The 13,342-nt window shown below is 50.4% G+C and overlaps 4 protein-coding genes across 4 annotated transcripts; 2 read left to right on the forward strand and 2 right to left on the reverse strand.

Moving 5' to 3' along the window:
* Nucleotides 1–560: 560 nt before the first annotated feature.
* Nucleotides 561–3,407, reverse strand: Aud_004711 (putative telomere silencing protein Zds1; the record flags this gene model as incomplete). The annotated part of the gene is made up of 3 exons (XM_043289648.1): nt 561–767; nt 832–3,195; nt 3,402–3,407. 3 exons carry the CDS (start codon nt 3,405–3,407, stop codon nt 561–563), a joined length of 2,577 nt encoding a protein of 858 aa, XP_043145583.1.
* Nucleotides 3,408–5,867: 2,460 nt separating this feature from the next.
* Nucleotides 5,868–7,307, reverse strand: Aud_004712 (SYLF and SH3 domain-containing protein; the record flags this gene model as incomplete). The annotated part of the gene is made up of 4 exons (XM_043289649.1): nt 5,868–5,889; nt 5,946–7,009; nt 7,070–7,173; nt 7,265–7,307. 4 exons carry the CDS (start codon nt 7,305–7,307, stop codon nt 5,868–5,870), a joined length of 1,233 nt encoding a protein of 410 aa, XP_043145584.1.
* Nucleotides 7,308–8,091: 784 nt separating this feature from the next.
* gem1 (ERMES complex Ca(2+)-binding regulatory GTPase GEM1) lies at nt 8,092–10,058 on the forward strand (the record flags this gene model as incomplete). The annotated part of the gene is made up of 2 exons (XM_043289650.1): nt 8,092–8,101; nt 8,158–10,058. The coding sequence occupies 2 exons, from the start codon at nt 8,092–8,094 to the stop codon at nt 10,056–10,058; spliced, it is 1,911 nt and encodes a 636-aa protein (XP_043145585.1).
* A 927-nt stretch (nt 10,059–10,985) lies between these two features.
* Aud_004714 (WD40 repeat domain-containing protein) lies at nt 10,986–13,284 on the forward strand (the record flags this gene model as incomplete). The annotated part of the gene is made up of 7 exons (XM_043289651.1): nt 10,986–10,990; nt 11,142–11,284; nt 11,341–12,283; nt 12,347–12,632; nt 12,735–12,932; nt 12,996–13,071; nt 13,142–13,284. The coding sequence occupies 7 exons, from the start codon at nt 10,986–10,988 to the stop codon at nt 13,282–13,284; spliced, it is 1,794 nt and encodes a 597-aa protein (XP_043145586.1).
* Nucleotides 13,285–13,342: the final 58 nt, after the last annotated feature.

Here is a 13,342-nt window from a genome sequence, read left to right on the forward strand (position 1 = left end):
AAAGCTTGATAACTTCATCCTTCGGCTCTGCGGGCACAGGTTGCGAGAAAAGTCGGCTGGAGTCCATCCGTTGCAATTCAACGTACAAAGTTGTATAACAAGACAAGCAAGAAGTTAAAAGTGAACCCAGATCGAGACACGACAAACCCCAATCGCTATGCTAATATATCAAATCAATGTGTGCAAGAGTGCGAGGCACTTAGATACCAGAGCACAGAACATGACAATAAGGCACTTCAAGTGCGATGCCGCCAGGGTGTCAAAGATGAAACGCGCCATAGAAAGGAAACCAGACGGCGAGTAATGGAATCCCTGAGGACAGGTCAACAGTAGGTAACATACTGTCGCTCTCCCGGGTCAAATAAGGGGATCCTGCGCTCTTCGCGCAGCAGAAAAGACAGGCAGGGACAAATTGATAGAAAGAGACGAAGACAAAAGGGAAAAGCGAAGGCTTCAGTATACAAGTCTAAGAAGGATCAAAGTCGACAAAAGCAGGGGGGGTATTCGTGCGCTGCAGAAGAACAAACAGTAGTAAAAGTCGGAATACTTCTGTTCCTTGTTCACCACATATCGTCATCGTCGTCATCCAGCTGGACGTCATCGCCAAACGTTGAATGCCCATATTGATGATGCCCAGGACCATATACGTTCCCGTTCTCATACTTACTACCCCTTGAATGTGGCCGGTAATTATCGCGCTGGTCGTCACCGTACTCGTACATCTGAGGATCATCATACGAACTATCGCTGTACTGCTCCTGCTGAGACTGTAATTTTCTGGGTTAGAACAAATTCAACCAACACCACATGCAAATCCCAAAGACTACTTACTTCTTGATATCTCTGGTACTGTGAATACTCGTCGTTCTGATCCCTTGAAGGTTGCTTTTTTTGCGAAGCTGACGACGCCATCATCATGTGAGGATGCATCTGCTGAACCTTGGCCAAGTAAGAGTACATAAAGTTGCTGAGTAGGACCTGAGAATAGAGCGCTCGCCGAGGGTTGGCCAACTTAATATGAGCCATGCGGTAGATGGCTCGCTCTTCGAGGATCGAGAATCGAGTCCACGGATAATCAACATCCGGCCGTAGCTCGCGCACGGGCGGGTCAGGGGACAATGTCCGCGACGAGCTCTTTTTGTGATGACCATCTCCACTGTTCTTCTTCCTCCCACCGCCGAAAATCGACGAAAACAGGCCGGATTCCTTGTCCTTCTTGGACTCCCCCGACGTGCGACGGACGTGGTCTTTCCGACGCTCCTCTTCCAGTTTAGGGTCGAGCCGATCCACGGTGATACTTTCGCGCCCGCGCGGACTGATATCGTTGGATGAGGCAAGGTGTGCAGGTTCATGAACCTTATCCACCGACTTCGATTTGCTTTTCTTCGAATCGTTGTCTTTGTCTTTTTTCTTTTCCTTGTCCTTATCCTTCTCTTTCTCCTCCGAGCCCAATAACCAGTGCCAACTCGACTTGCGACCACCCTCCGAGTCTTTCTTGTCTTTAGCCTTTTTGGGTTCGGGCTTGCGGTCTTCCGATATTGTAGGAATGAAGGAGAGGTTGTCCGTGCGTGTCGTATTTCCCGGGAGTGGTTGTGGGTTATTCGCAAAGTCATTGAGAGTTTTCGAGCTCTCCTTCCCCGACTGCCGCGCGGCTCCGGATCGTTTGGTTGTATTCGAATCTCGAAGGGGTGAATCTTTTGAAGGCAGCGTCGGCGGCGCATCTTGCGATGCCTCCCGCCCCGAACTGTAATTGTGGTGGTACGTGGGTGTCGTGGGAGTCGTGGGAGTTGTCGGAGATTCGACCGGGGGGGTCTCGACAATTTCCGGCACCCTTTGTTCCGTGGGCGGGATATTCAAGGTTGAGCGGCCATTGGAGCTGATGCGAGAGTGCCACTGATGGCGTGCCTGGGGGGACGCATTTGCCCTGTCTCCAGGATTCGTTTCCGAACAGCCGTTCGCCCTGCCATTCTCAAACTGTGTTGAAGAGTTGACAGCGGTCTGGGGCGTGTACTGCTGGTCGACCTGCGCGCGCCTTGTGCTAGGCGTTGGATCGGTGGCCACTCGCGTGAGACCTCGGGAGGGCTCGTCCGCATGTGAAGTGGTGATTGAAGGGATTCGGTCGATAGTGTCGGATGCTTTACCAGTCCGCTTTGAATAGGGAACCTTTTCGCCTTTCCTCAAACTACCGGCTTTCCTGTACTGTGTTCGCGTGGAGCGGCGGAGACTGTGCCCTGGGGGTGCGGGAGGTAGGATTGGGACATCCTCCTCCGGGGATATGGTGAGTTTTTGAACTCCGTCCAAAAAGGATGCCGCGCTCGGGGTTTGCTGCTTGGAGTCGTCCACTAACGATTCAAGTTGAAGCAGATTCGGGCTCAGAGACTTGTTTTTCGACTGCGATCGTTTCCGCTCGAGACGCTCCGCCCCATCCGTGTAACCCTGGGATGTGTCAATTTGTCTGGACAACATGGACTTCTTCCGGCGAAGCGACCCGCCCGCTCCATCGTGTTCGAAGCCCGATGGCGAGAATTCGCCCGATTTTCGTCTGATCTGTTCCGCCTTACTTTCGAGGAAGGATTTGAACTCCTTGGGAGCCAGCTCCGGATGCAACCGAGCTGGAACCCAGAATAAACGAGATGCGTCATTTTCGTCGGCGGAAGGAGATGGAGCTATTGACGGTACGGTGAAACTAGGAAGGTCGGGATCTCCTGTTGCTGTCACATCCATGGACATCCGCCGGATAGCAGCTAGATTACTGAGCTCCTGGGCCACGGCCGCAGGATCGGATTCGTAGTCGATATCGTTTAGAGGGAAGGAGGTGGTAGCCGTGTCCGTCGAACCGGGAGATGTCGGGCTGCTGGTGTCCCGATCGAAAGACTTGGGAGAAACCAGTGGCGGCCGTGAGTGTCCATTCGTCTGGCGATTATCCACGGCGTTCGAGTGATTTTGTACATGCAGCGACTGCGGTGAGGCGGGGTCTTCGGATCCGGCGAGGTTGGGAGGGATTATGGAGATGGCTTCGCTGAGTGGGGAGGAAAGAAAGCTGAGACGTTTGGACTCCCGCCTGTCGTAATCGTCTTCGTACATATGCCCAATGGCTTCCGTGACATGATGACTCGGGTCACTAATAGATAATTGAGGCACATGGCCTCTCCGCGTCCCGTATCCTCCGCCAGCCTCAGAAGGGCTCGGTGAAGCCTAAGTGATCAAACGAACAGACCAGTCAGAGAATTTTTTTCCCCCCTCAATAGACTATTAATCAAGTAGAATGCACGCCTGGAAGAGGGCTCCACGGTTTGGAGGTTGGGGAAAGGCTGGGTCCGATCAAGGGAAAGGGGAAAGCAGAAAAAGCAAGTTCGAACAGGTAAGAGGGATTAATGGAATGACTTCTAGAGCAAACACACCTGCATGAGAGCCAGATAATTCGGAAGGCCTCGTAAAATCGTCTTCCCGAATTTTGCTGAGGACAGAAGGGTCGACGGGAAAGTCGATTGTGGAGAGGGAGGTCAAACAGGAATGTATATAGCACCTAGGCCGGGAGATAGTGAAGGATGATCATGGAAGCGGGGAAGAAACACTGGCAGCAACAGCAATAATGTTCGACGGGAAAAAACATCCACCAGGGAGCAAGGAACGAAGACAATAAGGGACAGGCTGACGGCTAGGCATCCGGTGACAACAATGTCCAGCAAGCAGGAGTAAGAACTTTCAGTAAGGAGGAAGAGTGAGGAGAATTAGCTGAAGGTGGAGAGCATAATAATCACTGGGATAGTTATTAAGAAGGAATATCAGCAGGACGAGGAAGTAGAGTAGTAGTGCAAGTAAGGTAAGTAAGTAAGAAAGAGCCAGCTAAACTTCCTTTGTAGTAGTGTCTTTTCAAGACATCCCTACTGCTCCATAACAAGCGTTGGGTTAGGAAGTTTAGGCTACCTTGGTCGTTTGGGGGGTTTTCTTGGGTACTATCTTTATCAGGCGATAAACAGGTACCACAAAGTAAGGTACCCTGGACAATTTTGGTTGGAGGTTCTGCTATTTCCGCTTTTCTTGTTCATTGGGTACCTTATTTCTTGAATAATGGCCTCAAGGAAGTAATGACACACTGAGCAAATGACCATCTACTTCTAACAAATTCCAGAATATCTAGACTAGTCTAAGACATGGAGACATGGAGCGCATCCACATACCTCCGTACTGACGGTAACTCGTGTGCCTCAGGTTATGTTTCAACCTCGATCACATCACTTGCCTGCGATGCGAGTAGTTCCTTCTCACTCAATCTCCATACTGCAAAATTCGCTAATTTCAATTTGAATTACACCGTCGAACCCGTTGCAATCAATAAGGTATACGCTGTATTCACGGATCGGTCCACTCTCCATTGGTCCTCGTTTAGCTCCACTCGTGGCCCAACTCAAGTCTGGGCCGCCGCTCTATGGACGATCCGATCTTGTCACAACTACATACTGACCCTGTAGAACCTATGAACAGATGACGATCATTGACCATGTCGTTACTATGAGCGACTATGACTCCCGACTCCTGGACTATGAGTGGACTACTGGACTCTATCAGCCTCAAATCACAGTCCTCCATTAGCGATTTTATGAGCTCCTTACCGCCCGTGGCTGTCGCTTAACGGTTCTCCAGATAAAGGATTGTGGGTTATGGAGTGCATAACGGCGGCGCTGATCATTCACTAAGCAAATCTTTAGTCATTCATACCTTGGACCAAGCGGGACTCGAAGCAGAAATGCATCAAGTGAGATTGAAACTGACTACTGGCATAATATGGGTGACCTCACCCGTAGTAGACGTGACTTTGGTGCTCATGCGCGGCTCCACCGAATGGCTTTCCTCGTGCTGGGTTCCCCCATATCTAGCCCATACAGAACTTTATTTCAGCTGACCAGTTATTCGATATAAGCACTCATTTGCATAGAGACAAAAGTTGTAACCGAATGGCGTGTCCGGGCCTCCTTTCCAAGGGTTCCTCCTTCCGTAATTACAGTGGATATCTTCTTGTCGTCGTTATTCTCTCATAGCTCTCTTACCTTGTGTGGTTAATGGTCATCATAGCAGGTCTCGTGCCTATCGTCGGTCACCATACCACGCCTCGACTCCAAACCTGCGAGTAACCTTGGCATGGGATCACGATCGCGCTCTGTTGTCGAAATCATATATATTGACCAGCGTCTGGCAAACATCCTAGGTTCATTAGAAGCTTGACTTGAAACATACCTCTCGTCAAACTCTAATGGAATGTGCATGCATCAATCGGTATGCAAATTATGTCATTCCTGAAGCAAAGGCCATGATTACGCTGCTCATCACAGGGGGTTTGCTGGATCTGCTGGATCTGCCGAATACCAGCGATATCCATAAAAGATGTCTATGGTGCTTAACAGATACCTTAAGGTGGCAGGAGTAAAGCATTCAGAAACCTCCCTGGATACCGTTGGATACTATGCAGCCTGTGACGCCATATAACAACTAATAATAATGAGCGAAAAGCACAAAATGCAATCATTCTCTAAGATCAAACGTAGCGGCAAAAGAATCAATCTTAAGTAGTCCTAAAAGCAGTGTCGGAAAAGAAAGTTGAAAGACAAGGATATAAAGAGGCACTCGCTGAAGCCTGATGCACAAAACTACTTCTTTCCATTGACAACCCGTTCACTCATGATTTGATACACCTAACGGACAAGAACTCCAGCGCTTGCATCATGAAAGGAGCTAAAGAGACCTTCAAGATGGAATTGTGATATAGTTCAAGATGTGTGCGAGGCATCTTGAAGTGGTCTGTTCAGAGTTGATGATCAGTTCGTTAATGTCATTCTGCACTAAGCAGCAAAGGGGTCGTGACTGGAAACTCAAGCTGCATCGACATAATTGCTAATCCTTGTGTCAGTATGAACGCCTTCTTGGGTCACCGAAAAGGATGTTCTCACCTGGGAAAGATGCCGACCCGGTCGCCAATGCGCCCTGTCCACCAATCTTCGGCCTTGTCAGTGCGCTTCAAGATCGTGATAATGTCACCCTTCTTGAAGCCCAGGTCTCCTTCCTGATCAGCATCAAATGTGTACAATGCGACGGCCTGATCTGCCCGCAGAGGAGCACTTTGGCCTGTGCGCTGCCCAAAGACAGGTTTGGGTGCCGTTGGCCGGCTGGGCTTACGGTCGGAATAGACGTAATCTTCCTCAAATGGAGCGGTGTTGCTCCGACTGCGGCCGCCTTGTCTATCGAAAGTATTGGCTTGGCCGCCGATAGTAGAGGAACGGCCCAAACCACCGGCGGGCCGATCGTAAACGTCGTCTGCCCACGTATTCGCGCGACGAGGTTGGTCGCGATACTCGTAATCATCGGTACCACTGAAACCGCCGCGGTCACGCCGTAACCCCTCACCGTATGCGTCGCCCCTTCGGCCTTCCCAAACAACGTCGTCATGTCTGTCGTCATAAATTGGAATATCATTGTACATGGTGTCTCCGTTTCTGCCATTGCCGTAGAACGCGCGGGAGTTCAGCACCCGGAGAAGAGGGTCCGCAGCGGGGGGAGGTCGGATAGTACCGCTAAGGAGTTGACGTGCTGAGACTCGACTGTTATACATCTTCTCGTTGGCGTCCTTCCGTTCGACCAGCATGCTTCCTTCCAAGCTGACACCGGCAAATAGACCTTTCGTTTTCGAGTAGGAGAACACCGCTGCGACGCCCTTTGTGCTTGCTGCGCCCGCAGCCTCCGCATTTCTTCCCACCGGCCCTGCGGCGATTGACACGTTTCCACCCAAAGTCAAGGTTCCAACCTGCGAGAATGTCCGCACTGCTGCTGCATCATTCAAAATGAACACAAAATCAGTCAATTCAAATCCAATTTGGCCTCCGAACCCAGCACCGGCGGTCGCAATAGCCGAAGGTGCCGACCATGTGCCATCGGCCAAACGAGCGACGACAATCCCAGAGCCAAACCGAGCAGAACCGAGAAAGCCAGCTTTCAGGACAGTAAGAACAGCGAGACCCTATCGACCGAGCGATTAGCTCGGCGAAAAGCGCATTTAAGACCTGCTTCTCTAACTTACCTTGGCACCAGCGAGTATCTCAGGAGGAATAATCTTATCAGGACCGAAGGCTTGTCTTGGATCGATAAAAGATGCAAGAATCTTGCCCGCCTTCTTGCATTCGCCTGTTGAGAAAGAACAATGATCAGCCAGGCACTCACCTACTGCGGAAACCCAACTGCGGGGAATTGAGATGTAAGCAATGTTGATACGTACTTGATAACGACGACGGCAGTGGGTTGTGTATTCCGAGAGGCATTTTGCTACGCTCGGTCGGATCGTAGGATCACTGAGTTGCAGGAGAGCAAAGGTCGGTAGTGATACGAAAGAAAGATGTGATCGCAGAATGCTGCGCAACGGGAAGTTCGTTCGTCCCGATGGGTCGCCCGGATGTGGAACAGATGACGGCTGATCCAGTCTAATACTAGGATAGCTAGCACAACTTTCCCCGAAGCACCAGTTCAGGTACCCAAATAATTGATTAACAAGTTGAGTGGGTAATTTGCCAGCCAGTAAATAAAGCAGTCTTCGGTTTTGATGTTATTGTTTCTGTGAAGCACTCGAACGCAGCATAAATTCTTTCAGACGATGGACAGCCAAGCAGGTCAATACATATACTCTGGAGATACTCCGCACTATCTAGTAAGTTCTGTCAGCAGCGGTCCCGGCTCTCCGGGCGCGAGTGGCTGAGTCCTTCTTGCGATATTCTTCCATTCGAGCTCAATATATTCAATTGGCGAGTATCATTGCTGAAGCATGATATACTACGTATGTATAAACCTTGTGCGAAGGTGTTGGTCCACCTTTCGCTGTCCAGGCCCTCTGCTGGTACGGAGTGTCACATGCCACATATGTGGAAACCTGAGGCTGCAAATACAGCACAGCCACCGCCCGAAACGCTGGGGATCAGCAATAGTCGGAGTTAAGGTTCCAACCATGATTCAATGTCTGTTGTACCTGCGCCAGTCTCCCAGCAACCATCTTGGTGGACTGATGAGATGATTTCGACAATGGTTTGAGATAGAAGAACGTAACCAGTACCAATGGCTACAGGTTCGACTAGTCCTTGATTGTTTCCGTTGACATGAGATTGACATGATATAACCTAGTGCGCATCTGCGTCTGCGGGGACGAGGGCACTGGCAAGTCCAGTCTCATTACCTCCCTCGTGAAGGGTGTCTTCGTCACAAACAAAATTCAGCCCGTCCTACCTCAAATTACCATTCCTCCCACGATCGGAACGCCTGAGAATGTCACGACCACCACAGTGGTGGACACCTCCGCTTTACCGCAGGAGCGGACCAACCTGGCCCGGGAAATCCGAAAGTCGAACGTGATTCTTTTGGTTTATTCTGATCATTACAGCTATGAAAGAGTCGCTCTATTCTGGTTGCCGTACTTTCGATCTCTGGGGGTTAACGTGCCTGTTGTATTATGCGCCAACAAGTCGGACTTAGCTGCCGATCATACCGAGGCTCAAGTCATCGAGGAGGAAATGCTACCGGTGATGGCGGAGTTTAAGGAAATCGATTCCTGTATACGTACAAGCGCCCGCGAGCATCGCAATGTCAACGAGGCTTTTTTCCTCTGTCAAAAAGCCGTCACTCACCCAATCGCTCCCCTGTTCGATTCGAAGGAGTCCGCGCTGAAGCCAGCAGCGATTGCAGCCTTGCAACGCATCTTCTACCTGAGCGACAAGGATCGAGATGGCTATCTTTCGGATAAAGAGATCGAAGACTTCCAGATGAGGTGCTTTGATAAGCCTTTAAGCAAGGAGGACCTTGTCCACATCAAGGAGACCATCCAGAAAACACACCCGCACTCTGTGACCCCATTTGGCATTGACTGCCGAGGGTTCATACATCTGAACAAGATGTACGCAGAAAAGGGACGCCACGAGACCGTCTGGATTATCCTACGAGCATTCCAATACACCGACAATCTTTCATTGCAAGAGAGCTTCCTTCATCCTCGATTCGATGTACCGCCTTTTGCATCTGCTGAGCTGTCCCCGGAAGGATATCGGTTTTTTGTCAATCTGTTCCTTCTGTCGGACAAAGACAATGATGGCGGCTTAAATGACGCCGAATTGGCGTCCTTGTTCGCCCCGACTCCCGGTCTCCCGGCTTCTTGGGCGGACGGCTCCTTTCCTTCCTCCACGGTCCGGAATGAGGCTGGCCACGTCACTCTTCAAGGCTGGCTTGCTCAGTGGAGTATGACAACATTCCAATCACCGAAGACGACTCTGGAGTATCTGGCTTATCTTGGCTTCGAGTCGTCCGATAGGAGTAATCCCTCTACAACGGCTGCCTTGAAAGTCACGCGGCCGCGAAAGAGACGAAAGCGTCCTGGACGTGTGGGCCGCAATGTCGTCTTGGGCCACGTCCTTGGAGCTCCAGGCTCGGGCAAATCAGCGCTTCTCGACGCCTTCCTCGCGCGGGGCTTCAGCCACACTTATCGCCCGACTATCCAGCCCCGGACTGCTGTCAACACGGTTGAGCTGCCGGGAGGTAAACAATGCTACCTGATTTTGGATGAGCTAGGAGAACTGGAGCCCGCCATTCTTGAAAACCAGGCAAAGCTTCTGGATCAGTGCGATGTCGTTGTATACACGTATGATTCCTCAGATCCGGACTCCTTCGCCTACATCCCCCAGCTACGATCCAAGTATCCGCATCTTGAAGAGCTCCCGAGTGTTTTTATAGCGCTTAAGGCCGACCTTGATCGAACCACGCAACGGGCTGAGCATCAACCCCACGAGTACACGGCCATGTTGAATATGCCGAGTCCGCCGCTCCATGTCAGTGCTACTTGGAGTTCCATCCAAGAGGTGTTTGTACACATTGCAGAGGCTGCCATGGAGCCTAGCACTGCTTTTCCCCGGAGTGAGGAAGACGTGGAGGGGAAATGGATGGCCTGGGGTATAGCACTTGGAGCAGTGGTTTGCGCTGGGGCTGCTGCCGTAATGATTTGGCGAAGAGTTAGTGGTAGTGGACAGATAGGTCTTTGAGCTTATTAATGTCTACCCAGATGGATAAATTAGATTGATACCCCGAGAAGCTTTTATGCGTTCATGCATGTGCTTGGTTCATGGGATTGAAACGCAGCGGGCCTTGCGCCAGCGGAAGAGATCAAAATATCAGCGCATATTATTACATTAAGATATACCAATTAAGTCTTTCATTCGATGGTTGACATATAAAGCCACTAGAGTAAAGATCGATGATCTCAAACTGCCAATAAATGGTTGTTATCAGGGCTTAGAGAAACCCCGCCTATAGCCAGGAACCGCTTCGGCAGCGCGGCGAGAACAATTATAGGCTATATAGCCAACCACTGATTACACTAACCCCAGAAATCAACTCACGGGCCTCCCAAACTTCCCCGTCCAGCTCTCCGCTCCTCTCCTCACTCACCGTTCTCAGGCTTACCTGCGCGCTTCACATCTCTCGTCCTACCTCACTGTTGGGATTTCTTTATTGTATATATTATTTCTTCGTCCAATTCTGCTGATTATCAATTTGTCGAGACCCGCTTATCCTACAACCCAAGGTCAGACTGATACTTGTTTTTCCCCTCCACGTGTATTCGTGATCGACTAACCGATGAGACAATAAGTAGATATACCTGAGCGCCGATCTCAACGTACGAGCACTGGCCTGAAGAAATCCATACTTCACGAGTCCTCTATCTTCTAATATCATCCCTCAATAAATCGCATTCATTGCAGATCTCAGCATCACACACTGTCCTGGACAGCTCTGCTTAGGTTGCCGCACTTAGGAGCATTTCATTGCTACTGTGGACTCAGCAGGATTCACCTATTGTCCTAGTCAACGCTGATTGCCTTTTATCTACTATTCACTGCTGCCACTGCAGCATTTACGAAAATATTCTAATTTACATGAGTTAGCGCCACTCCATTGTAACCGCAACCATGTTGTAAGACGCTCCCTTGCTACACCTGTTGGTCGCCATCAGTCGTTCCTTGTTATCTCTTGCTGTTCATTGTCGCGTGTTGCGCTCCTAGGGAGTGGCAGGGAGTAGCTGGATATCTACTGTGAACTCAGTTTTGCTGACTTGCCCTCTCTAGTGTGCTTCCGCCTCCGCCTCCTCGCTACACCATGCCAGTCGCTTATGCTGCTGGCGCGGCAAACGGCATGGCAGTGCCGGTCATAGAGACCAACAACGTACTCAGTCATCCAGAAGGCGGCTGTCCGCTACAAGTTGGAGAAGGTGCGTTTGTATCCGAGAAGTCTCGACAACCAAGACTAACAAGGACTTTCGATTAGGCACCTATGAACTCAAGGACGACCTGCACCTAGCAACCCCTCCTCCACACCCGTCTGAAGCTCCAATTATAAATCCAAATCCTCTTGCGACTGTTCCTACGCCTCCGACATCCGGCGTCAAAGTTTCGCTAGTTTGTGTCAGCCCTCGAAGCAAGACTCCCTCGTTCATCTCAAAACAGATCGTAACAGCGCCCCCTTTTGGAGATGGAAACCCGGCACTGGTACCTGCGCCTGTCAAGGACGGGCTGAAAAGGCGGAAGCCTAAGAACAACATTATCAAAAGCAGCTCATCTTTCGTATCACGGGTTATCACTCATGAAGCAGCCACAAAGCGGTTAAATGAGCGGGGTCCGGAAGGCCTTTTTGCTTTCGCCAACATCAACCGCGCCTTCCAGTGGCTTGATCTCAGTTCGAAGCAGAAGGAAGAGCCGCTTGCAAAGATTCTCTTCACAAAGGCGCACATGTTGTGTCACGATATTAATGAGCTCACCAAAAGCCCTTCTCACATCGACATGGTCATGGGTTCCTCTGCCGGTGACATCATCTGGTATGAACCTATTTCTCAAAAGTACGCCCGAATAAATAAGAATGGAGTGGTCAGCAATTCTCCGGTCACTCATATTAAATGGATTCCTGGGTCGGAAAATCTGTTTATGGCTTCGCACGCAAACGGACAGTTAGTGGTCTATGATAAAGAGAAGGAAGATGCTCTTTTCACCCCTGAAATTCAGGATCAGTCAGCGGAGGCACTCAAGGCGTCCAGTAGACAGCCGCTGCAGGTGCTAAAGTCCGTCAACTCTAGGAACCAAAAGACTAACCCTGTCGCGCTTTGGAAACTTGCAAACCAAAGAATATCACACTTTGCATTCTCCCCAGACCAAAGGCATCTTGCAGTTGTCTTGGACGATGGCTCTCTACGAGTGATGGACTACTTGAAAGAAGAGTAGGTCTCTGTTCTTACTAGCCGTACATTCAGTATCTGAAAAGCAGCTAACGAGCCGCTCAGGGTGTTGGACATTTTTCGCAGTTACTATGGTGGTCTCATCTGCGTCTGCTGGTCGCCTGATGGCAAATACATTGTCACTGGCGGACAGGATGATCTAGTGACTATTTGGTCATTTCCAGAGCGCAAAATCGTAGCCCGCTGTCAGGGTCACAACTCCTGGGTTTCCGCAGTCGCCTTCGATCCATGGCAGTGCGACGAACGGACCTACAGATTTGGGAGTGTTGGTGACGATTGCAGGCTTCTTCTGTGGGACTTTAGCGTTGGCATGCTGCATCGACCGAAAGTGGTACGTATCCCTTTCTCACGAGATCTAGCATACACGCTCGAAAATCTTAAATTAGTTCGGGATGGTGAGGTTTGATCTGCTGTGCTGACGAATCTTTAACAGCATCAAGCCAGCGCCCGTCAGCGAACAAGCATAGTCGCCGGCAGTTCGCAGTATGGCAATCGTCACCGAGCTGATAGTGCGGGCAACAGGATGAGGTCAGATTCTCAAAAGACAGCAAACACCTATGAGAGTTGTGACCAAGCTGTCCGTCACCCTGTAGAACCCAGAGCACGCACGGCCTTACTGCCGCCTATCATGGTGAGTTCTGAGTAATGCTCATAAGCATTTGGACCATTGAATCTTGAGCTGACGACTTCAAAGTCCAAAGTCGTTGGTACGGACCCTGTCTGCTGGCTGGGCTTCCAAGAAGATTGTATCATGACCTCTTCTCTTGAAGGTAATTCGCCCTTGTTTCTATACATCGCTTGTCGTCTCATGAGACAGCTGCTAATGTGGGAGGTTGACAGGCCACATTCGCACCTGGGACCGACCTCGAGAAGGCATAAATGACAAGTACAATGACCAGTCATCGTCACTTGCGGTCAGCGCCAGCGCAGCTGGCTCGGGATCTGTCTCGGGGCTTGCTGAATCGACCATGGGCTCGCTGTGAGGACTTGTGACAAAGGCTGACGCTTGACTGCTTCTGTATATATATATATATATATATT

This window comes from Aspergillus udagawae (genome assembly GCF_001078395.1).
Source record: "Aspergillus udagawae IFM 46973 DNA, scaffold_3, whole genome shotgun sequence".
NCBI lineage: Eukaryota > Fungi > Ascomycota > Eurotiomycetes > Eurotiales > Aspergillaceae > Aspergillus > Aspergillus udagawae.